The sequence below is a fragment of the Manis pentadactyla genome, chromosome 1, assembly GCF_030020395.1.
Source record: "Manis pentadactyla isolate mManPen7 chromosome 1, mManPen7.hap1, whole genome shotgun sequence".
Lineage (NCBI taxonomy): Eukaryota > Metazoa > Chordata > Mammalia > Pholidota > Manidae > Manis > Manis pentadactyla.
The window spans coordinates 83,063,505-83,086,473 of NC_080019.1; the positions used below are offsets into that span (position 1 = coordinate 83,063,505).

The following is a 22,969-nucleotide window of genomic DNA, read 5'->3' on the forward strand; positions in this document are numbered from 1 at the left end:
ATGCCCTGAAACCCTACTTTCTCACCACCTTCTTGCATATATTCCCAGGGGAGGGCTTTTCTCGAGGGTGGGCACCGTCCAAGTGAAGGCTGGTTGGTTCTCTAAAGACAGTCTGCCTTTGCCAGCAGAGGACATGATCCCAAGCAGCCATTACCTCTTAACTTCACAGCTGGGCCTTCAGGTTTGCATTCTTTTATTACAGAGGGTGGTTTCTTCCCTGTGAAAAGAGTGTACATTTGTCATCAATCCTGACAAGGTAGGAAAACAGGTTAATATAAAAGAAAATAAACCTTTTGGAAAAAAAAGTACCCTTTGTTGTGTTTGTTTTATCTTTTAATATTTTGCCTTTTCTGCATAATATTTTATCAACAGTAAAGAACACAGGATGCTCACCAGTAATGTATCACATTTAAAAATGATTCCCTGTTCCTTTCTAATCCTAGAATATTGCATGAATGCATATTTTACTTGATTATAATCATGGTTCACCGACCCTTTTGTGTTCTGCCCTTTTAACATACTATTCTGTTATTTGGTGTCTGTTATTCTGTGAAAGACTTCTCAGGTTCAGGAGTCTGGGACTGCAGTTCCAGACAGTGAACTAAACCATGAGGATTATGCCCTCCACAGATTCTAGGGCAGTACTGGAAATGGGGAAGGCAGCCATCAACACACCAGCAACTTGACGTAAATGTCTAGAAGATGTAAGCAGATAGGACTGGAATGATGAAAACCAGTCAGAACAACCTACAGCGGGACAGAGGTAAAGGCACAGGGCTGATTCACTTTCCCAGCAGAGCCAGAGACAGCAAAGACTGCTGTTGGACAAAGAGAGAAGCTTCAGAAGATGAGACACTTCCTGGAATATTTGAAACAATTTTTAGGCATTTTGTCTAACAGACATGGCAGCACAGGTATAAAAAAGATGAATGCATGAAAATTTTCATTAAGGCATGATTTGTTATAAGGAAGACCTGAAAATACCAAGCCAAACCAAACAACATAAATAGGTAGCAATCAGATTTATGACATAAGTCAGAATAATTGTATATAAGGAAGTACTATGCAGTGGTTTCAAAGACTCGGATCAGTCTTTCATGACATGAAAAGATGTCCATGAAAAACTAAGTGAAAAAATCAAAGAAGAGATAAAACTGCCATTATTCATAGGAAATGTAATTGTCTAGTAGACTTTCAATGGACAAATTAGTGGATTTCATAAGAAATTTAGCAAGGAGTCAGATATTAGATGAATACATGGAAATCAATAGTTTTCCTCTATGTTGACAATAACCAGTTAACCATAGAAAAAAAGAATCTAATTGTTACATCAGTAAAAGACTATAAAATAGGTAGGAATAAACTAATAAGAGCTGCATAGGAGTCCCATATTAAAAAAATACTGTAAAAGATCTGAAAAAAATGGAGCAGTGCACTAGGTTCCGCTGTTGGAGTGATCAAACGAGGCAGCCAGTAGATGAAGCGGCTCTCATGCCTTGGAAGCCTGCATAAGAAAACTGAAATCTATGCCAGAGCCAATTTCTGTAAAGGCCTCAAGGTTAAGAACAACCAGTCATAAATCGCCCACTAGGTTTTCCCGATTAACGCACCGCTTAACCTATAGAGCCAAATAATTGCCTCGTTTACTCCCAAGTCTTCTCTAAAAAACCTCTCCCCTAGCTCTTGTCCGTGGAGTGCACCAGACACTTCCAGTGATCCCATTCCAACTGTTGTTTGCTCAAATAAACTCTTAAAAATTTGAAAATGCCTCAGTTTATCTTTTAACACTGCAAAGCATGACCTTTGATAAGAATCAGCTTGTCAAATCCCACTGAAAAATCCCATCAGGGTTATATTGACTATATAGATAAATTTGGGAATAATGAACATCTTTTAATATTTGGTCCATTTGTTAGATTTTGTCACTCCTTTGTGCAAATCCTCCATGACGTCCCACTTCATTCTCACTGAAGATCTGCTCCTCAGTTTCTCTTTGACCTTATCCGCTGGGATTCACCTCCTTACTCTGCTGCAGCCACACTGGCCACCTCCTTGTTCTAGGAGGCACTGGGCCTTGTACACTCTTCCCAGAGATCATCCCGGATCACTCTCTCATGTCCCTGAGGTCCTTGCTCGAATACTTCAGCTACTCAGTGAAGGTTTCCATGAGCATCCCGTGTGAGCCTGCATGCCTCCCACCCAATGTTTTCCGTCCCTTTCCCTGTTTTATCTCCTTAGCACTTACATCACCTAATGTATTATATCCTTACTTATTTTGTGTATTATTGATCTTGTCCTAACCTCCACCTCCACACTTTAATAGAAGGTCACTGAGACAGGTTTTGTCTGTTTTGTTCACTGCCATGTCCCTAGAATGGGTCCTACCCTAAGACAGGTGCTTGGCACATGGTAGGTGCTCAATAAGCGTCTGATGAATAAGATATAACAGGAAAGGCTATTCATAATGATTCATAATGATTACTTGTGAGGAATATTCCAGGGTAACTTAAAACTTTTTTACATTATCTTTCTTAATGGTTTGAAATTTAAAAACAGTGTGCATAAATTATTACTTCTATAATAAAAAGTAAGATATGTATCAAAATATAATGGCAATTATTTTCTTTTTTTTTATTTTGGTATCATTAATATACAATAACATGAGCAACACTGTAGTTACTAGATTACCCCCATTATCAAGTCCCCACCACATACCCCATTACAGTCACTGTCCATCAGCGTAGTAAGATGCTATAGAGTCACTACTTGTCTTCTCTGTGGCAATTACTTTTTATGTAAAATAAATGCTACCACTTATTAAAGACTAGTGCTAAGGGGTTTAGGTAATCACATTTTGATCTTTATAACAATCCTGCAACAGAAGTATTATTACGACCAACACCTGAAGAAATGGAGACTCAATGAGGTTAATACAATGTTAGTTTGTGCTGGGGCTGGGATTCAAACCTAGCTCTGCTGGCTGCCTACACCCACTCGCTTTCCAGTGCAGAATCCCATCTCCCAGCAGAAGCTAAGAAATCAAACTACTCACTTGACTGCTTTTTGCTGGACATTTCTTGAAGCCAGCTTTCTTCTGTTTGTACTGATATTGGAACTCTTGGATATAAATTGTAATAGGTGGTTCTGAAATTTAGATAAAATGTTAGTTTTTCAGCATACCTACAGAGTTGTCAGGAGTTCTTCTATAGTACAGTTAGCGATCAAATAATAAATATGCAACAAAGATCCTGAGTTCTATTTTCTTTGAAATATTACCCCTCATTCTTATCTCTTAGGTAAAGTCAGGCACAGTGTGTTTGCATCATATCTATTCTTTGGGAAGTATGCCTTTCTAAATGCCAGGGGCTCCCGATACCATAATTTTCCCTCAGGGAGTAAATTACTACTGCTCTCTCTGTGCACGTGTGATGGTGATGGTGGTGGCAGGGATGGTGTGTGTTTAAACATTGACTTGAATTTAAAAATTGTTTAAACATTAGTTGAATGAGAACATATTATTCATTTAAAATAGCTTAAAAATAATCCAAACCCTTTTGAAAGGGCTGAAGTTAACTGCACTGCAATTAAAACAATCTATTATTTCTCCAAGTAGTTTAATCAGTTATTTGAGTTATCATTGATATGATAGGAAGGCAAGAATTTATTTACTTTTACTAGTTAAAATTCACTAGTTACTGCTGGTAATGAGTGAACAATAACTATTGCTTTTCACGTTCCTTTGCCCCATTAAATTTCAATTTTTTTGTCGTAACTTGCTGGCTTTTCTAAAATGATCAAACGAAAGAATTGAGGCAGTTTTGGGATTGTCACTTTTTGACCGTTCTCAGTTCTCTAAACGTTTCCACCTTCTTTGTTGATGCTTTGTTCCTCGGCGTATTGCTTCAGTGGGGTGTTTGAATTCTGAAATGACTGTGTCCTAGAGTAAGTGAAGAACTCCTTTGCCAGAGCCACCTGTGCAAGTCTCTGGAGAGTCCTGTTATCTCACCTCTCAGAGAAACAAGGTACAGGGACCAAGAGTAAAGGAACATTGAAGAACAATCCATAGACCACATTTAGTGTTTGGATTTTTTCCAATTCTATGATTAACAAAATCAACACATTATTCATCTAGGTCTCTTTGCCTTCCTTAAAGTAACACCAAAGATTGCTTCTGAAATTTGCTGTAAAGATCCCAAATGACCGAGGACAACAACAAAAATAACATTTACTGAGAACTTACTATGTAGTAGCACATATATAGTAGCTTTACTCACAGTATATCCTTCAGCTTTACGAAACTCAATCAAGGCAGCTATTAATATTCGCTTTCTACAGGCAAGGAAACTGAAGCTCAAGGGAACCTCTCAGAAATCACGTAAGGCAGACACAGATGGGGCCCAGAATTGTTTGGCTCCAAAACTTGTGTTTCCCCACATTCATCTGCCTCCTAAAGTTTGCCCTATTTTCAAGCAGCATAGTAAGAGGGTAATTAAAAATAGAAGATAAGTCAATATTGATTGCATTTTTTTACTTTTAAGGACAGATTTCCTTAAAAACACAATCACACCAATTTCACCAAAGAATGCTTTGAAATATAAAAGAAGCATCTTATTAGGGTGGTTTATGAAGAGAAATTAAGCATTTGATTTAGGAAAGTCAGTAGTTACATCAAAACTTGGTAAGACAAGGAATGAAAATACACTATTTAAAATTACATGGGAAACTAAACAAACTTCACAGTATGTTACCTCTGGTGTGGATGGGGCAGCTGTAGAGAAGGGCATGGAGTTTTTCATCTTATACCTTTGTATACTTTAACATTTTAACCATGTATATATAAAGTCTTAAAAAGTTGAATTAAAAGGATAAATAAAAATGTATTCATGGGACAGAGTAATTCTCTTTATGCTTAAGAGTTTAACAGTTGCTTCTTGTAAAAGCAAAGCTTAGGTGAAGAGTAATTCAAGACTGTGGACTTGGGTTTGGTGGACTCAGATTTCAGGGAAGATCTCTGATGATGTTCCAAAGGGTGTTTCTTTGCTGTCTTCCTATTAAAGTGTTTGAAGGCTAATAGCAACAAGAAAAAAAGGGAAGACCATAAATTCCACTCTCTTCCATAGAAGGTATCGTTAATCACCCTCACATTTAGCCAATATGATACTAAATACAGGTCCTAGATAATTCATAGCACTTACTGTTGTACACATGGCAGTTATTATTTTGTATTGTATTAATAGGTGGGTATGTCATCAGTACAGGTAGGTAATAAGCCCGGGATGGGCAGGTACCTTTTCTCTAACTCATCCAAACTGTCTAACAGTGTAGATTAAAATATAATAAAAAAATTTTTTAAAATAAGTTAGTTGTCAATGCCCCAGATATATATTTTTACTTTACATCCTGACATATATATATATATATATATATACAAAAGGTAATATCATCAGTTTCAAAAACTAATAATTTGAAAACTGAAAACATTTTCTTACCTATCTAAATTTATTTTAGACATGTCTTTCTTAAATGTCTGAAATATTTTAGGAAAACCTGTTGAATAAAACAAAAAAATTTAGTCACTCCCTCTGAATGAATGGTTCTTAAAGGGACAACCCCACCCCTCTTCCTCCCTGCCCAGGCGACATTGGCTTTTGATTGCCATAAATCACACACACACACACACACACACACACACACACACACACACACACACACACATTTTTGCTTTTGATTGCCATAAATCACACACACACACACACACACACACACACACACACACACACACACACACACACACGATCCTGGCCAAAATGCCATCCTGGGGGGTTGAGAATCCTACCCAAATAACTGCTCTACCTCTTTTTGCTCGACTGTTTCCATAGCAGAGTTATTGTATATGTGTGTGTGTGTGTGTGTGTGAGAGAGAGAGAGAGAGAGAGAGGGAGAGAGAGAGAGAGATTGGAAAAAGACACACACACACACACACACAGAGGCACGGGGAGAGAGAGAACGCGATTATCGCCTGACGGCCCTCAGATGTGAGCCTCAGTACAGCACTGCCCAAGTTTCCAGTTCCACCAAGCATTTCACCTATTTCTTAAATCGTGAACCAGCATAACGGCCCAACCGAGATTTCAGTGCCTTTGGCAGAAGGCAGGAGAGAGGAGATAGACCGGAGTGTGTGCGGAGTGTGCACGTTTTTAGAAACCAGGCACCCCTGTAGACTACGGCTCAGCAGTCGTGGAACCAGCTGCCCCCTAGGGGTCGGGAGACTTGGAGGAAGGGGCGCGCAGGGCGGGTACTTTTCTGGGGAGAGACGGTCGAAGATGAGGTCTTGCTCGTTGTCGGGCTGCACGGGAGGCCCGTCGCCTCGCTGGGCAACGGCGTCGGCATCGGGCTCAGGCTGACGACGCTGGTTAGGCGGGGGCGGTGCAAGTCGTCGTCCCCATTGCCTTCAGCGACGTCGCTCATGTCCGAGAAGTACTCGTCGCTGGACGTCTGGTCGAGCGCCACCTTGTCCCTCGCCGCCTTCTCCTTTTCCTCCTCCTCCACCTCCGGCTCCTGGCCCTCCTCCATCGCGGCCTTTCTGAGGCTGCGATGCGGTGCCAGCTGGCCACAGCGGGCGGGAAAGGGGGTCACAGCGGCTCGGGGCCGACGCCGCGGTCGGGCTGAGCCTGGACGCGCGCGCCCGGTGGCGTCGGGGCCGCCGTCTCCCTGGGCAACAGCCGGGCGCGCGGCCCCGAGCCTGGGGGATTTAAAGCGGCAGGACCCCTTCGCCCCGAGGGTCGGCGGGGCGGGGAGAGGGGCAGGGAGGGGCAGAGAGCCTCTAAACGGAGCCGGGCCGCGGCAGTCTCCTTTCGCACCTGCTCTCCGCGGTCTCAGAGACCCCCAGCAACCTGCAGCAAAATGGTCTTCCTTCCTTTGGGGCCAGTCTCTCTGGGTTTGAGTGGGTCGGAGGAGCGGCTGCACCCAGAAGGTCACTTTGTATGGCTGATAAGCATGAGTTTGGTTTTTGGGTAGACGGATGCTGGTTGGGACCTAACGATAAAACTTGATTGACAAGACAGGCACTGGCCCTTGGGTTGTAGTTTGCAGATTTGATTTTTAACAATATTGCCTTAAATATTATTCATCTTCATTAGTGAGATTTTTGCGTGCGAGAGGAGTGCCTCGGTCTGGTTCCGGTCCTGTTTTTGCTTCTTCCTCCCTTCCTCCCTGCCTCCCTGCCTCCCTTCCCCCCAACCTCCTTTCGTCCCTCCCTCCCTTCCTACCTTCCTTGCCTTCCACGTTTGGCCATCTAGGCTCCACCCGCGCCTTTCTGGGCTTTGTTTTCAGTTCCTTGTACTTAACTAAAAATTTTGTAAAATACCTGTATACACACCAAACGGTATACAAAGTAATGTAATAGACATCTGTTTCCCACCCAGTTTGGAATGTCCACCTTCGCTGTAGAGTTCAGCTTCCTTTCAGAGGACTCTCGAGAAAGAAATGTTCCTGCTGCTTGACAGGAAGTGAAAACGCGGCAGAGGCCATCTGGGTGCTGTGAACAGGGCCTGGATTGACCCTTACGTTAAGTGACCAGGGTTAGGCTGAGACATCCCCTTGTATGATCTCTCCTAAATCACCTGACCTCTTTCTGCCTTCGTTTCCTGGGTGTAAATTGGGAATAATAACACCCCTAAGATGTTTGTGGACATCCACGAATGTGAAATGACATGCCTACAGCTGTCAGGGCATTTAAGCCAGGGACCACCAGGATCACATATGTAATTAGATAAGTTGGTTTATTGCTTATAAAAGCAAGGTATCTTAGTAAGAGAATGTTAGAAAGAACCATTTAGGCTGTGGTTAGATGATTTGGGAGAAAGTCTAAGGAGGCAGGGTTTTGCTCTGAATTGGATGCTGTCAGAAAGTGGGGGCATTCTATGAGTTGGCACAGTGACCTTATTTTTGTCTGGTCTTAGACAAAATTATAAAATGGCTTTGTTTTGTTTCATTTAATCTTGGCATCAGAGTAACCTTGTATCTTACTCTGTTTGGGGTATTATAACAAAATAGCATAAACGGTGTGGCTTATAAACACTAGAAGTTTATTTCTCACAGTTCTGGAAGTTGGAAGGCTAAGACCAGGGGTGGCAAATTTGGTATCTGGTGAGAAACTACTTCCTGATTCATAGACCTGTTTTTTGACTCTGACCTCACATGGCACTCCCTGGGGCCTCTTTTATAAGGGCACTAATCCTCTTCATGAGGGCTCTGCCTTTATGACCTAATCACATCCCTAGAGCCCCACTTCCAAATATCACATTATAGATTAAGTTTTTACATAAGACTTCAAAGAGGACGCAAACATTCCATCTATAGCACCTTTTCTGAGGTTGTTAATTTTTCAGAATGTTTCTGTCCAACAGGAAAACAAAATGGGCTAGCTGTGTCAGACCAGCTTGTAATCATATTGAGGTCTAGCTGTCAGTTCCTGGCATCAGGGACTCACAGCCATGAGCCTTTCAGCCCAGGGCACTTGTACTAACAGGACGTTGAAGGGAGAGGGAAGGTAGAAGTTAGGTGTCTAGAATCACTAAGCAATATTTTATGACTGTCACATCAAACCAACATTTATTGAACACTAAAAGCCTGCCCTCTGCTGGGTGCTGGGCCATGGCAGCAGGAGAGGCATGGTCTCTGCCCTTGCTGCCTGTCAACAACACTGGGCAGCTGGCAGGAGTCCGGCCAGCTATCAGGCACCGGGATAGAAGGAGGGTGAGAAGCAGAAAACTGCCTGCGTGCTGCAGGGAGTCAGAGAGACATTCAGGGAATATTGTCTTGAGCTGCTTTGGAAGGAAGGGTAGAATGTGGGTGTTCAGAGAGGAGAGTCAGAAGCATTTAAAAGCATTCCAGCAGGCTTGGGCAGGAAGGAGGGCCAGCACAGGCAAGTGTGGGTAGAGATGTCCAGGTACAAATGAGGTAAGTGGAGTTTAAAAACAGGAAAAGAAATAGCCCGACCCTTTTCTGGGCAATAAAAAGCATTTTGATGCTAGAAGAGATCTTAAGAGGTCATGAAATTCAATCGGTTGCTTCTCCATAAGGGGAGTGACCTGTTCCAGAGGAGGCAAGTCTGTTCCCAGTCTGTCCCCAGAGAGCAGAACGGTGATCAGGCTGTGAGCAGGAGATGGGCACTGGGAGAAAGCAAGGCTAAAGCACTGAGCTTCTTTGTTTTTTTGTTTCTCTTTTTATGTTCCATTTTCTCTCTGAAGAGAGTCATGAATACAAACCAGCTTGAAAAAGGCAAGAGAGTGAATTTTCCCCAGTACGAACTTACTAATTTCAAGTGGAATATTTTAATGTGCTGAAGATAGCTCTCTGTTCAGGAAGAAGGCACCAGGTCTCTTCAGAGTGTTTTTGCTAAGCATTGCTCTAGTTCATAATGGAAGAATGAAAGCAAAGAATAATAACCTCCGCCTCAATGAGGGCTGATTAAGAATGTGCCTGACTGCTGCTATAACAAAATACCAAAGACTCAGTAGTTTTATAAACAACAGAAATTTATTTCACACAGCTCTAAAGGCTGGGAAATCCAAGATCAAGGTGGTGGCAGAGTGATGTCTGGTGAGAGTCCTCTTCCTAGTTCAAGATCTCTCTTTTCTTGCTGTCTTCATGCTGTGTCTTCACTTGCTGGAAGGGTCTCGGGAGCTCTCTGGGGAGCCTTTTATAAGAACACTAATCCCATTCATGAGGACTCTACCCTCATGATCTAAGCACATCCCAAAGGCCCTTCCTCCTAATATCATCACATTGAGCTTTATGATTTTGACATGTAACTTTTGGGGGCACACAAACATTCAGATCATAGCAATTAGCTATGAGGGGCATTTTTAAAAATTCATTTTATTATCATTAATCTACAATTACATGAAGAACATTATGGTTACTAGACTCTGCAATTCACCAAGTCCCCCCTGACAAACCGCATTACAATCACTGTCCATCAGCATAGTAAGATGCTATAGAATCACTACTTGTCTTCTCTGTGTTGTACAGCCCTCCCTATGCACCCCCCCACATTATACATGCTAATTGTAAGGCCCCCTTTCTTTTTCCCTGCCCTTATCCCTCCCTTCCCACCCCTCCTGCTCAGTCCCTTTCCCTTTGGTAACCATTAATCCATTCTTGGGTTCTGTGATTCTGCTGCTGTTTTGTTCCTTCAGTTTTTCTTTGTTCTTATACTCCACATATGAGTGAAATCATTTGATACTTGTCCTTGTCCGCCTGGCTTATTTCACTGAGCATAATACCCTCTAGCTCCGTCCATGTTGTGGCAAATGGTAGGATCTGTTTTTTTCTTATGGCTGAGTAATATTCCATTGTGTATATGTACCACATCTTCTTTATCCATTCATCTACTGATGGACATTTAGGTTGATTCCATTTCTTGGCTATTGTAAATAGTGCTGTGATAAACATAAGGGTTTACCTGTCTTTTTCAAACTGGAGTGCTGCATTCTTAGGGTAAATTCCTAGAAGTGAAATTCCTGGGTCAAATGGTATTTCTATTTTGAGCTTTTTGAGGAACCTCCGTACTGCTTTCCACAATGGTTGAACTAATTTGCATTCCCTCCAGCAGTGTAGGAGGGTTCCCCTTTCTCCACAACCTCGCCAAGATTTGTTGTTTGTCTTTTAGATGGTGGTGATCCTTATTGGTGTGAGGTGATATCTCATTGTGGTTTTAATTTGCATTTCTCTGGTGATTAGCGATGTGGAGCATCTTTTCATGTGTCTGTTGGCCATCTGAATTTCTTCTTTGGAGAACTGTCTGTTCAGCTCCTCTGCCCATTTTTTAATTGGATTATTTGCTTTTTGTTTGTTGAGGTGTGTGAGCTCTTTATATATTTTGGATGTCAACTCTTTATTGGATCTGTCATTTATAAATATATTCTCCCATACTGTAGGGTACCTTTTTGTTCTATTGATGGTGTCCTTTGCTGTACAGAAGCTTTTTAGCTTGATATAGTCCCACTTGTTCATTTTTGCTTTTGTTTCCCTTGCCTGGGGAGATATGTTCATGAAGAAGTCACTCATGTTTATGTCCATGAGATTTTTGCCTATGTTTTTTTCTAAGAGTTTTATAGTTTCATGACTTACATTCAAGTCTTTGATCCATTTCAAATTTAGTTTTGTGTATGGGGTTAGACAGTAATCCAGTTTCATTCTCCTACATGTAGCTGTCCAGTTTTGCCAGCACCATCTGTTGAAGAGACTGTCATTTCCCCATTATATGTCCATGGCTCCTTTGTCATATATTAATTGACCATAAATGTTTGGGTTAATGTCTGGGGTCTCTATTCTGTTCCACTGGTCTGTGGCTCTGTTCTTGTGCCAGTACCAAACTGTCTTGATTACTGTGGCTTTTAGTAGAGCTTGAAGTTGGGGAGTGAGATTCCCCCAACTTGATTCGTCCTTCTCAGGATTGCTTTGGCTATTCGGGGTCTTTGGTGTTTCCATATGAATTTTTGAACTATTTGTTCTAGTTCATTGAAGAATGTTGTTGGTAATTTGATAGGGATTGCATCAAACCTGTATATTGCTTTGGGCAGGATGGCCATTTTGATGATATTAAGTCTTCCTAGCCAGGAGCATGGGATGAGTTTCCATTTGTTAGTGACCTCTTTAATTTCTCTTAAGAGTCTTATAGTTTTCAGGGTATAGGTCTTTCACTTCCTTGGTAAGGTTTATTCCTAAGTGTTTTATTCTTTTTGATGTAACTGTGAATGGAATTGTTTTCCTGATTTATCTTTCTATTAGTTCATTGTTAGTGTACAGGAAAGCCACAGATTTCTGTGTGTTAATTTTGTATCCTGCAACTTTGTTGAATTCCGATATTAGTTCTAGTAGTTTTGGATTGGAGTCTTTAGGGTTTTTTATGTACAATATCATGTCATCTGCAAATAGTGACAGTTTGACTTCTTCTTTACCAATCTGGATTCCTTGTATTTCTTCGTTTTGTCTAATTGCCATGGCTAGAACCTCCAGTACTATGTTGAATAACAGTGGGGAGAGTGGGCATCCCTGTCTTGTTCCCGATCTCAGGGGAAAAGCTTTCAACTTTTCACTGTTCAGTCTGATGTTGGCTGTGGGTTTATCATATATGGCCTTTATTATGTTGAGGTACCTGCCCTCTATACCCATTTTGTTGAGAGTTTTTATCATGAATGGATGTTGAATTTTGCTGAATGCTTTTTCAGTAACTATGCAGATGATCATGTGGTTTTTGTCCATCTTTTTGTTTATGTGGTGGATGATGTTGATGGAAATTTTCAAATGTTGTACCATCCTTGCATCCCTGGGATGAATCCCACTTGGTCATGGTGTATGATCCTTTTGATGTATTTTTGAATTTGGTTTGCTAATATTTTGTTGAGTATTTTTGCATCCACGTTCATCAGGGATATTGGTCTATAATTTTCTTTTTTGGTGGGGTCTTTGCCTGATTTTGGTATTAAGGTGATATTGGCTGCATAGAATGAGTTTGGGAGTATTCCCTCCTCTTCTATTTTTTGGAAAACTTTAAGGAGAATGGGAATTATATCTTCTCTGTATGTCTGATAAAATTCCGAGGTAAATCCATCTGGCCTGGGGGTTTTGTTCTTGGGTACTTTTTTGATTACCACTTCAATTTCTTTGCTGGTAATTGGTTTGTTTAGATTTTCTGTTTCTTCCTTGGTCAGTCTTGGAAGGTTGTATTTTTCTAGGAAGTTGTCCATTTCTTTTAGGTTTTCCAGCTTCTTAGCATATAGGTTTTCATAGTAGTCTCTAATAATTCTTTGTATTTCTGTTGGGTCTGTCATGATGTTTCGTTTCTCGTTTCTGATTCTGTTGATTTGTGTTGACTCTCTTTTTCTCTTAATAAGTCTGGCTAGAGGCTTATCTATTTTGTTTATTTTGTCAAAGAATCAGCTCTTGGTTTCATTGATTTTTTCTATTGTTTTATTCTCAATTTTATTTATTTCTTCTCTGATCTTTATTATGTCCCTCTTTCTGCTGACTTTAGGCCTCATTTGTTCTTCTTTTTCCAATTTTGATAGTTGTGACGTTAGACTGTTCATTTGGGATTGTTCTTCCTTCTTTAAATATGCCTGGATTGCTATATACTTTCCTCTTAAGACTGCTTTCGCTGCATCCCACAGAAGTTGGGGCTTTGTGTTGTTGTTGTCATTTATTTCCATATATTGCTGGATCTCTATTTTAATTTGGTCATTGATCCATTGACTATTTAGGAGCGTGTTGTTAAGCCTCCATGTGTTTGTGAGCCTTTTTGCTTTCTTGGTACAATTTATTTCTAGTTTTATACCTTTGTGGTCTGAAAAGTTGGTTGGTAGAATTTCAATGTTTTTGAATTTACTGAGGCTCTTTTTGTGGCCTAGTATGTGGTCTATTCTGGAGAATGTTCCATGTGCACTTGAGAAGAATGTGTATCCTGTTGCTTTTGGGTGTAGAGTTCTATAGATGTCTATTAGATCCATCTGTTCTATTGTGTTGTTCAGTGCCTCTGTCTGGTGCCTCTTACTCATTTTCTGTCTGGTGGATCTGTCCTTTGGAGTGAATGGTGTGTTGAAGTCTCCTAAAATGAATGCATTGCATTCTATTTCCTCCTTTAGTTCTGTTAGTATTTGTTTCACAAATGCTGGTGCTCCTGTGTTGGGTGCATATATATTTATAATGGTTATATCATCTTGTTGGACTGAGCCCTTTATCATTATGTAATGTCCTTCTTTATCTCTTGTTACTTTCTTTGTTTTGAAGTCTATTTTGTCTGACACTAGTACTGCAACACCTGCTCTTTTCTCCCATTGTGTGCATGAAATATCTTTTTCCATCCCTTGACTTTTAGTCTGTACATGTCTTTGGGTTTAAGGTGAGTCTCTTGTAAGTAGCATATAGATGGGTCTTGTTTTTTTTATCCAATCTGTGACTCTATGTCTTTTGATTGGTGCATTCAGTCCATTTACATTTAGGGTGATTATCGATAGGTATGTACTTATTGCCATTTCAGGCTTTAAGGTGATTATCGATAGATATGTACTATCAAAGGTTCCAGGTTACTTTCCTTACTATCTAAGAGTCTAACTTAACTCACTTACTATGCTGTTACAAATACAATCTAAAGGTTCTTTTCTATTTCTCCTCCTTTTTCTTCCTTCTTCATTCTTTATATATTAGGTATCAAATTCTGTACTTTTTGTCTGTCCCTTGATTGACTTTGAGGATAGTTAATTTAATTTTGCATTTGCTTTGTAATTAGCTGTTCTACTTTCTTTACTGTGGTTTTATTACCTCTGGAGACAGCTATTCAACCTTAGGAATACTTCCATCTATAGCAGTCCCTCCAAAATAGACTGTAGAGATGGTTTGTGGGAGGTAAATTCTCTCAGCTTTTGCTTATCTGGAAATTGTTTAATCCCTCCTTCAAATTTAAATGATAATCTTGCCACATAAAGTAATCTTGGTTCCAGGCCCTTCTGCTTCATGGCATTAAATACATCATTCCACTCCCTTCTGGCCTGTAAGGTTTCTGCTGAGAAGTCTGATGTTAGCCTGATGGGCTTTCCTTTGTATGTGATCTTATTTCTGCCTCTGGCTGCTTTTAGCAGTCTGTCCTTATCCTTGATCTTTCCCATTTTAATTACTATGTGTCTTGGTGTTGTCTTCCTTGGGTCCCTTGTGTTGGGAGATCTGTGGACCTTCATGGCCTGAGAGACTATGTCCTTCCCCAGATTGGGGAAGTTTTCAGCAACTACCTCCTCAAAGACAGTTTCTATCCCTTTCTCTCTCTCTTCTTCTTCTGGTATCCCTATAATGCGAATATTGTTCTGCTTGGATTGGTCACACAGTTCTCTCAATATTCTTTCATTCTGAGAGATCCTTTTTTCTCTCTGTGCCTCAGCTTCTTTGTATTCCTCTTCTCTAGTTTCTATTTCATTTCTTGTCTCCTCCACCGTTTCCAACCTGCTTTTGATACCCTCCATCATGTTCTTTAACAATTGGATCTCTGACCTGAATCATTCCTGAGTTCTTGGATGTCTTTCCGTACCTCCATTATAATGTTGATGATTTTTATTTTGAACTCCCTTTCAGGAAGAGTCACGAGGTCCATATCATTTAAATCTTTCTCTGGAGTTGTATTAATAATTTTACTCTGGACAAGGTTCCTTTGGTGTTTCATGTTTGTATATGGCGCCCCCTAGTGTCCAGAAGCTGTAGTCTCTGGAGCTGCTCAGCCCCTGCAGCAATGTCGGGGGTCACAGGGGAGCGGTATTGGTGCCTGGGGGGAGGAAAGAGCTGTTCCCCGCTTCCTGGCTGCTGTGCCTGTCTCTGCTGCCTGAGCCAGTGGGCCGGTCACACAGGTATAAGTTTTTGTCCCAGAGCAGCCGGATATGGATCCCTGCTTTCCACAAGCGGCCGGAATCCCAGTCTCCCCAGGAACTCTGCCTGTATTAACTTTCCAACCCGGTAGTCATGCGAGTATCATGAAAGCACCTTGAAATGTAGGTTTGTGCTCTCAGCACAGGACTCCAGGGCTAGGTATTCAGCAGCCCCAAGCCTTCCACTCCCTCCCTGCTCTGTTTCTCTTCCTCTCACCAGTGAGCTGGGGTGGGGGAAGGGCTCAGGTCCTGTGGAGCCACAGCTCTGGTACGTTACCCCGTTCGCTGAGGTCTGCTCTTTTCTCCAGGTGTGTGCAGTCTGACGCCGTCCTCTTTCCTGTTGCTCTCTCAGGATTGGTTGCACCAACTATATTTTCTAATTGTATCCAGTTTTAGGAGGAAGCCTCTGTCTCTCCTCTCACGCCACCAAGTTTCTTCCTTGTCTCTTTGAGGGGCATTTTTTGAAATGTCAGATCCTCCCCCCCTTCTTTTCCATAAGCTCCTTTCAAAAGATGATTTCTGAAAACATGTTTAATGCCTCTTGACTGGCACTGACGTGCACTTTATCTTTCCCCTTGCTGTTTTACATGGAGTGCTCTCTGCTCTCCCCCTGATTGCTGTGTCACCAGCAGAGACAGCCCATGGTAAGCGGTGATATAGCAAACACTCTCCTCTACCCTAAGTCTCTCAGTCCTCCTGCTCTCTCCTCCCTGGCTTCATATCCTCTCACTGGTTCTTTTGAGGTCAAGCCCAGCTTCACTGCCCTTTTGACTCCATCTCTTTCAATCTACAAGTCTGTGTTTCTTGTTTCTTGTCACTGGACTGTCCCTGCAGTTACAGTGAAGTAGGTACCCTTTATTACTACTGAAACAAACTGCTCCAGCGCCAACCCCCCTTCCTGCCCCCTACAGAACTTCCCATCCATCCATCCATTTATTACACTCAATAATTCAGTCATTCAAAAAATATTTATTGAATGTGTACTTAATATATGTATGTGTACAATATGCACCATCCAGGTCCTGGGAAAGCAGCAATATACAAGGTTTCTACTCTCACTCATGGTGCTTAGACTGGGGAAGGACCACACAATAATGAGTAAGACTGAAGGTCATACATATTATGGAGAAACATAAAGTAAGTGTGTGTGCAATGGTGCAGAGTTGTGAGCAGGAATAGTTGCTATAGTTGCTTTTTTATACAGGTGGGTACAGAAGACCTTCCTAAGTAGGGTGACATTTGTGCAGAGGCCTGAGGAACATTAGGGAGCTGGCCAGGGGGATTTTTGAAGTGTTCTAGTCACAGCAGAGACCAGTGTGACTGGAGTGGAGGAAACAAGTAGTCAATTGTGTAAGGCCGTTGGCTTTTCCACTGAGTGAGATGGGGAGCCATTCACCAGAGGGCTTTGGGCAAGGTGTGATTTACGTTTTAAATTAAACTACTAGATTCAATGAGATCAGTCTGTTCAGCTAGATTAATCCTAAAAATTAATTTCCTCACAGTTGTAAAGGCCAGAAGGCATGGTCAAGGGGCTGGCAATTCTGGTTTCTTCTGAGAGCTCTCTTCTTGCCTTGCAGACAGCTGCCTTCTGGCTGAGCTTGCACTTGGCCTTTCCTTCCCTGCTGCAGGAGCACGGGGATGGGGTGGTGAAGGGACAGATCTCTGGTGTCTCCTCTTATAAAGACACTCGTATTGTTGTGTCAGGCCCCACTCTTATACCTCATTTAACCTTAATACTTCCTTAGAGGCCCATCTCCAAATACAGTCACCCACCACCAGGTTAAGGCTTCAATATAATGAATTTGGGGGGGACACAGACATTCAGTCTGAACACCACCTTGAGGAAAACAAAAGAGCCAAGGGTTCAAGTGAGCTATTGTGCCAGAAGTGATGACCACGGTCTGGGAAAAGGTGACCAGATCTTGGTGGTGAGATTATGTTTGTAAGGGCAGTTTCCATAACAGGGCAGAAGTTTGCTCATCCTTCATGCTCTTTGTATAGTTTGGGTCCTTCAAGGAGTAAATGCCAAGATGGGGAAAAGGCCTGTGAGAGAAAAATGGAGAGAAGGAGCTGGAAGAGGTGGGGGAGGCCTGTGAGAGAAAAATGGAGAGAAGGAGCTGGAAGAGGTGGGGGAGTCATCCAATTGCGTTGCAGGTCTGAACCCTGGGGAGGAGAAGGGGGAAGGAAGGAAGAAAGGTATGGTGTGAAGTGTTAGCCAACAGCCCAGTTCTGTGGAAATTTGGCAAAGCTGCCCTGGGGTCCCTGAGCCTAAGCCACCTGTCTGGGAGTCTGCATCTTGCAGGCGCATCTCTGCCTGGTATCCATTCTGCACTCAGCCCTTGACTGAGAGCTGCCTCAGACCATAGGGCCATATGGCGAATGTGGTGGGGGGTTCAGATGGCCGCCAGTGAGTTGCCCTCCACCCCCTCCCTGCAGCAGCAGGAGAGAAGCAGGATGCTTTCATGGCTGCCACAGCCTACTCAAGTGTGCCTTCCCTTGCGGTCTCCCCTGACCATTGTCCGGGTCTTCCCAGAGCACTTTATAGCCGCATCAGAACACAGACTGGTATTATTATGAAGGGCAATAGTGAAACGGTGTGGGGCATGGATTCAAGGAACAAGACTACTTGTGTTTAAATCTCAATCCCAGAACTGACAAGTTATATGACCTAAGACACCTACCTTCTCTGTGCCTCAGACTCCACATCTGTAAAATGGGAAAAACATTTAATCTTGGCAAGCCCATGAAGTGGGTACTAATATTCTTTGTACCTTTGTACAATGTTCTTTGTAGTTTGATAGGCTAGTCATGAACGCCCCGTGAGTTAACGTAGGTGATAACTTAGAGCAGCTCCTGGCACATGATAACTATTGCCTTACCTATTTACATTTTTTATTGCTCATTGTCTTGCAATTAGAATGTGATAAATGTCTGTGGATGGAGGCAACCTTGTAGATACCCTGTTCAAAGCTTGTCAGTGACCCCCAAAATAAGTGAGAAGGTCAAGAAAAGAGAGATTTAGTGGCTATGGACAACAAATACTCATGTGTATTTATAGGCTGAGAAAGGAGTGGCAGTTTGATTGTAAACTCTTTGCCGAGTCAGACTCTCCTCCATTTGTTAGCTCCTTACTGTCCCGGGTTTCAGCAAATGAGCAGCTTAACAAACGAGCTGACCCTACATGAATGTTAGGTGTGGGAAAATGGTAGAGGTACAAACACCTTTGACTAGGGGAGAGATGCGGGAGTTTTCTCTTTACTCTATTTTTCTGGATTATAGTTTTTTTTTCATTCTTGAACTCAAGTGTTGATAATGCTCCAGGCCTTGGATGTGCAAGAATAGTTTGCCATGGGTTAAAAGTCTTGCTTTATATCCTAGCATGGGTTTAATGAAGAGAAAAAGGCATATGACCTGTTAGTATAGGAGAGGCCCTTTGAGTGTGTTTCAGGTTTCTGGGTGGTATTTCCATGTTCACCCTGTCCCATCAATGACTTCTACGGTGAATGGGTCAGCCACATTCAGGTGGAGGCTGACTTAGTAAGCTGCTGGCTCCTACTTCTCCAGCTGTGTCTTGTGCGATCCTTACTCTCTGTGTTTAGGTCCTGTGGAAAGTCTTTGTGTCCCTTAAATCTGTCATGCCTTCTCTCCCTCAGGACTTAGAGCGCGCTGTTCCTACTGCCTGTGTGCTCTTCTGCTGCGCCTCACCAGGCTAACACCTATTCATCCTTCCTGATTTCCAGGGTGCTCCCATAACACCCCCATTGCTCCTGTGCTACTCCTTTCAGAAGGCACAGTTCATTGGCAGTCTCTGCTTTAGTACTTGTCTGTTTCTAGTTACTAAATTGTTAGTCCCACCAAGGCAGGAAATATATCTACCTCGTCCTCCAATGTGTCCTGAAGGTCTAGTACGTACTTCATGAAAGTAGATGGATCACATAAAAGTAAATGGGTTTTTTAAGTAAAAGTAACTTAACCCCTCACTTCACAGGTGAACAACTCTGTCTCAGAGAAGCTTGCTGGTCTATCTCAGCCCAGAACTAGTTGGTGGCAGCACGAAGACTCAAGTCACCTGGCTCCCAGGGTGATGTTAGCTTCTCAACATCACAAAGATTCCATGTGTCCTTGACAATATTATGATCAATGTGGGGCAATTTTAAAAAATGCAAATTTTAAATTAAACCACACGTGTAGAAAAGTGCACAAATGGTCAGCATACAGTGTGGCAAATTTCACAAAGTAAACACATTAGAATGAGCTTTAATAATTAAATATTAACTAAAATATGTATAATTAATACAAACTCCATAATCAGTGTGAAAATAGTCACAATTTCTTTTCCCAATTAATCATGTAAGTGGACTCACCTGCAGAGGCTGCATTCTGAGCTTTCTAGAAAGGATAATCTATTTCCTAGTAGCTAAGTGCCCCTGGGTCAGTAAAGATAGGGCTCTTAGGCCAGTCTGTTCCCATCTTAGCTGCCACCAGGTCCCGGTACCCACCACACTGCAGACCCCGGACCCCTGTCTGCCTTCTCTCCCTAAGTCTCGCAATTGAAGAAGGAGCATTTCCCTTAAACATCTACAGCACAAAGGATCCGAAAAAGGTGTGTGCCTTTCCCCTGGACCTTGGAGTTATTTGCCCTTCTGGCCAGGTTAGTTACGGCTTCTAGGAGAGAAGTCCCGAGGAATTCCTCGGTGCCGCATGCATTCCCTTGGGAGTCTGGTGAATTGAATAGATGGCTACAAATTTCTTCCTTACATGTAGGCACACTCCTCTGCAATGTAACTGCTACTTTTCTCATCAAGAGGTGAAGTTCATTTCTTGGCTTCTTGAACCTGGGTTTGGTCATGTGACTTGCTTTAGCCAATGGGGCATTAGCAAACTTGACGTAAGCAGAAGCCCCAAAGCACTTAACACATTGGGAGTCTTGCCTGTTTTGGCTGCTGTGATCCGGGCTAGCCTGCTGGAGGATGGGACGGAGGGGGCCGGGACAAGCTGCTGCAGCTTGAGGGCCCTGCACCAACCAGTTCTGCCAACCAGTTGACTGTGAGAGCACTGGCCACCCACCAACTGACCACAGGTGAGCTGCCTGGCCCTGATCAGAAGAACTGCCCCGCTGAACTACAGAATGTAAACGAAGTAAAATGGTGAGTTTTCCATTTTGTTTTTAAAGTCCCTAAGTTTGGGGTGGTTTGTTATATGACAATAGGTGACTGAGTTAAAGGTGATTTTCTGTTCTGACCTACAGAGTGCAGTAGCTAGAATTTCTCTAAAGAAGTGAATAGACACACATTTGATGGCCCTCAGGTGTGGCAGTGCCCTAGGTTCAGATGGAGATGAATGCACACATGTATGCACACATGTATACACTCAGGTACAGGAGAGGGCTTTTTGTTTTTTACTTTTAGAAACAAATACCCCTGGGGAATAGGAATGAGTTGGGGGGGGGTTGGGGCAGGGAAGAAGTCCTTCAACTTCAGCTCTATGTACACCTCTATCTAGATATTTTTGCAGCAAATATATATTTACAATATAACCCAAGTAATTTTTAAAGTTAAATACATTATGCGGAGGAGCTTCCATACCCAGCTTATGGCCTGGAGGACTATGTCTCCTTCCCTGTCAACCATAGCCCTCTGGGATGTCCCTACCCACAGGAGGTGGGAGGAAATCCCCTCTCCGTCTAAATGTCTCAGGCTTCACAGCAGCCTGGAAAGCTCTCTGCCCTCCTTCCCACCCTTTGGGTTTATTGGGAGGGTGTGGGGTAGTAGAGAGAAGGCTGGGGGAAAAGGGTAGAGAAAGAAGAAGTGGAAATGTGTTCTGCTGTTCACAGAGGGCAAGGAATAACCGCAGGTCTGGGGGTGGGAGGGCTGCAGTGCCCGAGGGCTTGGTCTGGCCTGTCCCATCAACTCATTTATTGAACCAGAAGCTCTTTACATTGGAAGACTCAGTGAAAAAGTTGTGTGTGGGAGCTTAGATGTCCAGTACAGAATGGAACAGTTATAAGCAGATGGGGTCTGGGATTTCCAGAAACAAAACAAAACAAAGGAGCATGGCAGCATGCAGGAAGCTCTAGGTTGCTAAAGTTCTATACTAGGGATGAATTTTATTGGCAACTTCGTGGATGTTTATGTTTCCCCTTATTGAATAATGTAAGCTCTCCTGTTCTTTCTGTTACTAGTAGTTAATGAAAGCCCTCTGGTGGACAGTGATTGCTTTAAGTGGGCCAGCATTTCTTCTCTCAATTCCTTTTTCTTGTGGGAAACCGCTTTCATGAGATTTAGATGAGGATGATCTCTCAAAACCTCTCTCCATAAATGGGAGGTGCATGTGGTTTCCTAATTCTAGGCAATTTCTAATTCTATTTGGATATTCTAGAAATTCTAGAAAAAAATATACAATCTGTTCTGTCCTTTTTATGTTTTTGAATCCCCTGTTGAAATTCTGCCTAGTCTTTTGTCCCCTTTCATATTGTAAGCACGGTTATTTTTAAGTCTATGCCTGATGCTCCAGAGCTGAGAGCCCTCTCGGTCTGTTCCTCTTGTTTCTTTTTCTGCTCATTTTGTTGTTGGCATCATCTTTCATGTAGTCTTGTCTCTTTTAAGACCTGATTATTTTTTTTATCATGTGCCAGACATTGTTATCTGAAAAAAATTATATAATCCTAAACCTGAAATTACTTCTATAATCTTTCTTTGGAGAGGAATTACACTTGCTTCAGGAAGGAACCTGCTTGTGGTCATAAATCAGGATCACCTTAATCCAATTTCAGTGATTACTGTGATTCAATGCTCTTTATTCTGCTTCCACTGCACCCTATGCTTGGAATGCAGCCTTTGGTGCCCCAATCTCAAGTGGAGTGGAGGTGGGGAGGGGGTGATTACCAGCACTGCTCTCCTGTATTTAGTGGGCTTTGACTCATGTAAAATATTCCCTTAGCACATTCAAGGCTGTCAATCTTTCTTAGCTTCAGTTACCTTTTCTAGAATTGGCAAATGCCCAGGGGAAAAGGCAAGCCCAAACGCCCCTCTTTGGATTTCTCTCATCTGTTATTCTATTTAGTTATTTTAACTGCTTTGCTACCTCTCCAATGCCTTTAAGAAGATTAAAAAAAAGATAAGTACAATGTGTCTGACTTTTAGAGAGGTCCTCAGTGGGAAAGTTGATTCAAGTTATCTAGCCCATCGTTCCTGGAAGTAGATGCTTTTGTGGGAAGTGGCAACTGTCTTGGATGGAAATACATCTAAGAGGTGGTTTTACAGAATGAGTGCATGAAATCTCAGTCTTAGGAAAGGAAATAGGATTGAAGTTCTAGGAAGGATGCTGTGGGCTCTAAAGAAGGGACAGGCTAGGTTGTAACAAAAAGAAACATAGTAGTAAAAACAAAATCACAGTGTATTTGTTTCTCTCTCTTAACAGCCCAGAAGAAGGTGGTTTAGGTTCTGGAAGCAGTTCTGATATAGGAGCATCCAAAGACCCAGATTTTGTCTGTCTAGTTGCTCCACCAGAGCAGGGTGGTCCTCATCCTCATGGCCAGATGCCATATTAGTGTTCCA

At 42.3% G+C, this 22,969-nt stretch overlaps 1 protein-coding gene across 1 annotated transcript in view; it reads right to left on the reverse strand.

Annotated features, from left to right (window-relative positions):
* ERICH6 (glutamate rich 6) overlaps positions 1–7,030 on the reverse strand; it is a 48,512-nt gene extending 41,482 nt beyond the window's left edge. Inside the window, exons 1-4 of the mRNA XM_036896396.2 lie at positions 6,300–7,030; positions 5,490–5,547; positions 3,053–3,144; positions 155–217 (exon numbers count right to left, since the gene is read on the reverse strand). Coding sequence (XP_036752291.2) covers positions 155–217; positions 3,053–3,144; positions 5,490–5,547; positions 6,300–6,573 — 487 coding nt within the window. The 5' untranslated portion in view covers positions 6,574–7,030. The remainder of the gene's footprint in view (positions 1–154; positions 218–3,052; positions 3,145–5,489; positions 5,548–6,299) is intronic.
* Between the last annotated feature and the right edge of the window lie 15,939 nt (positions 7,031–22,969).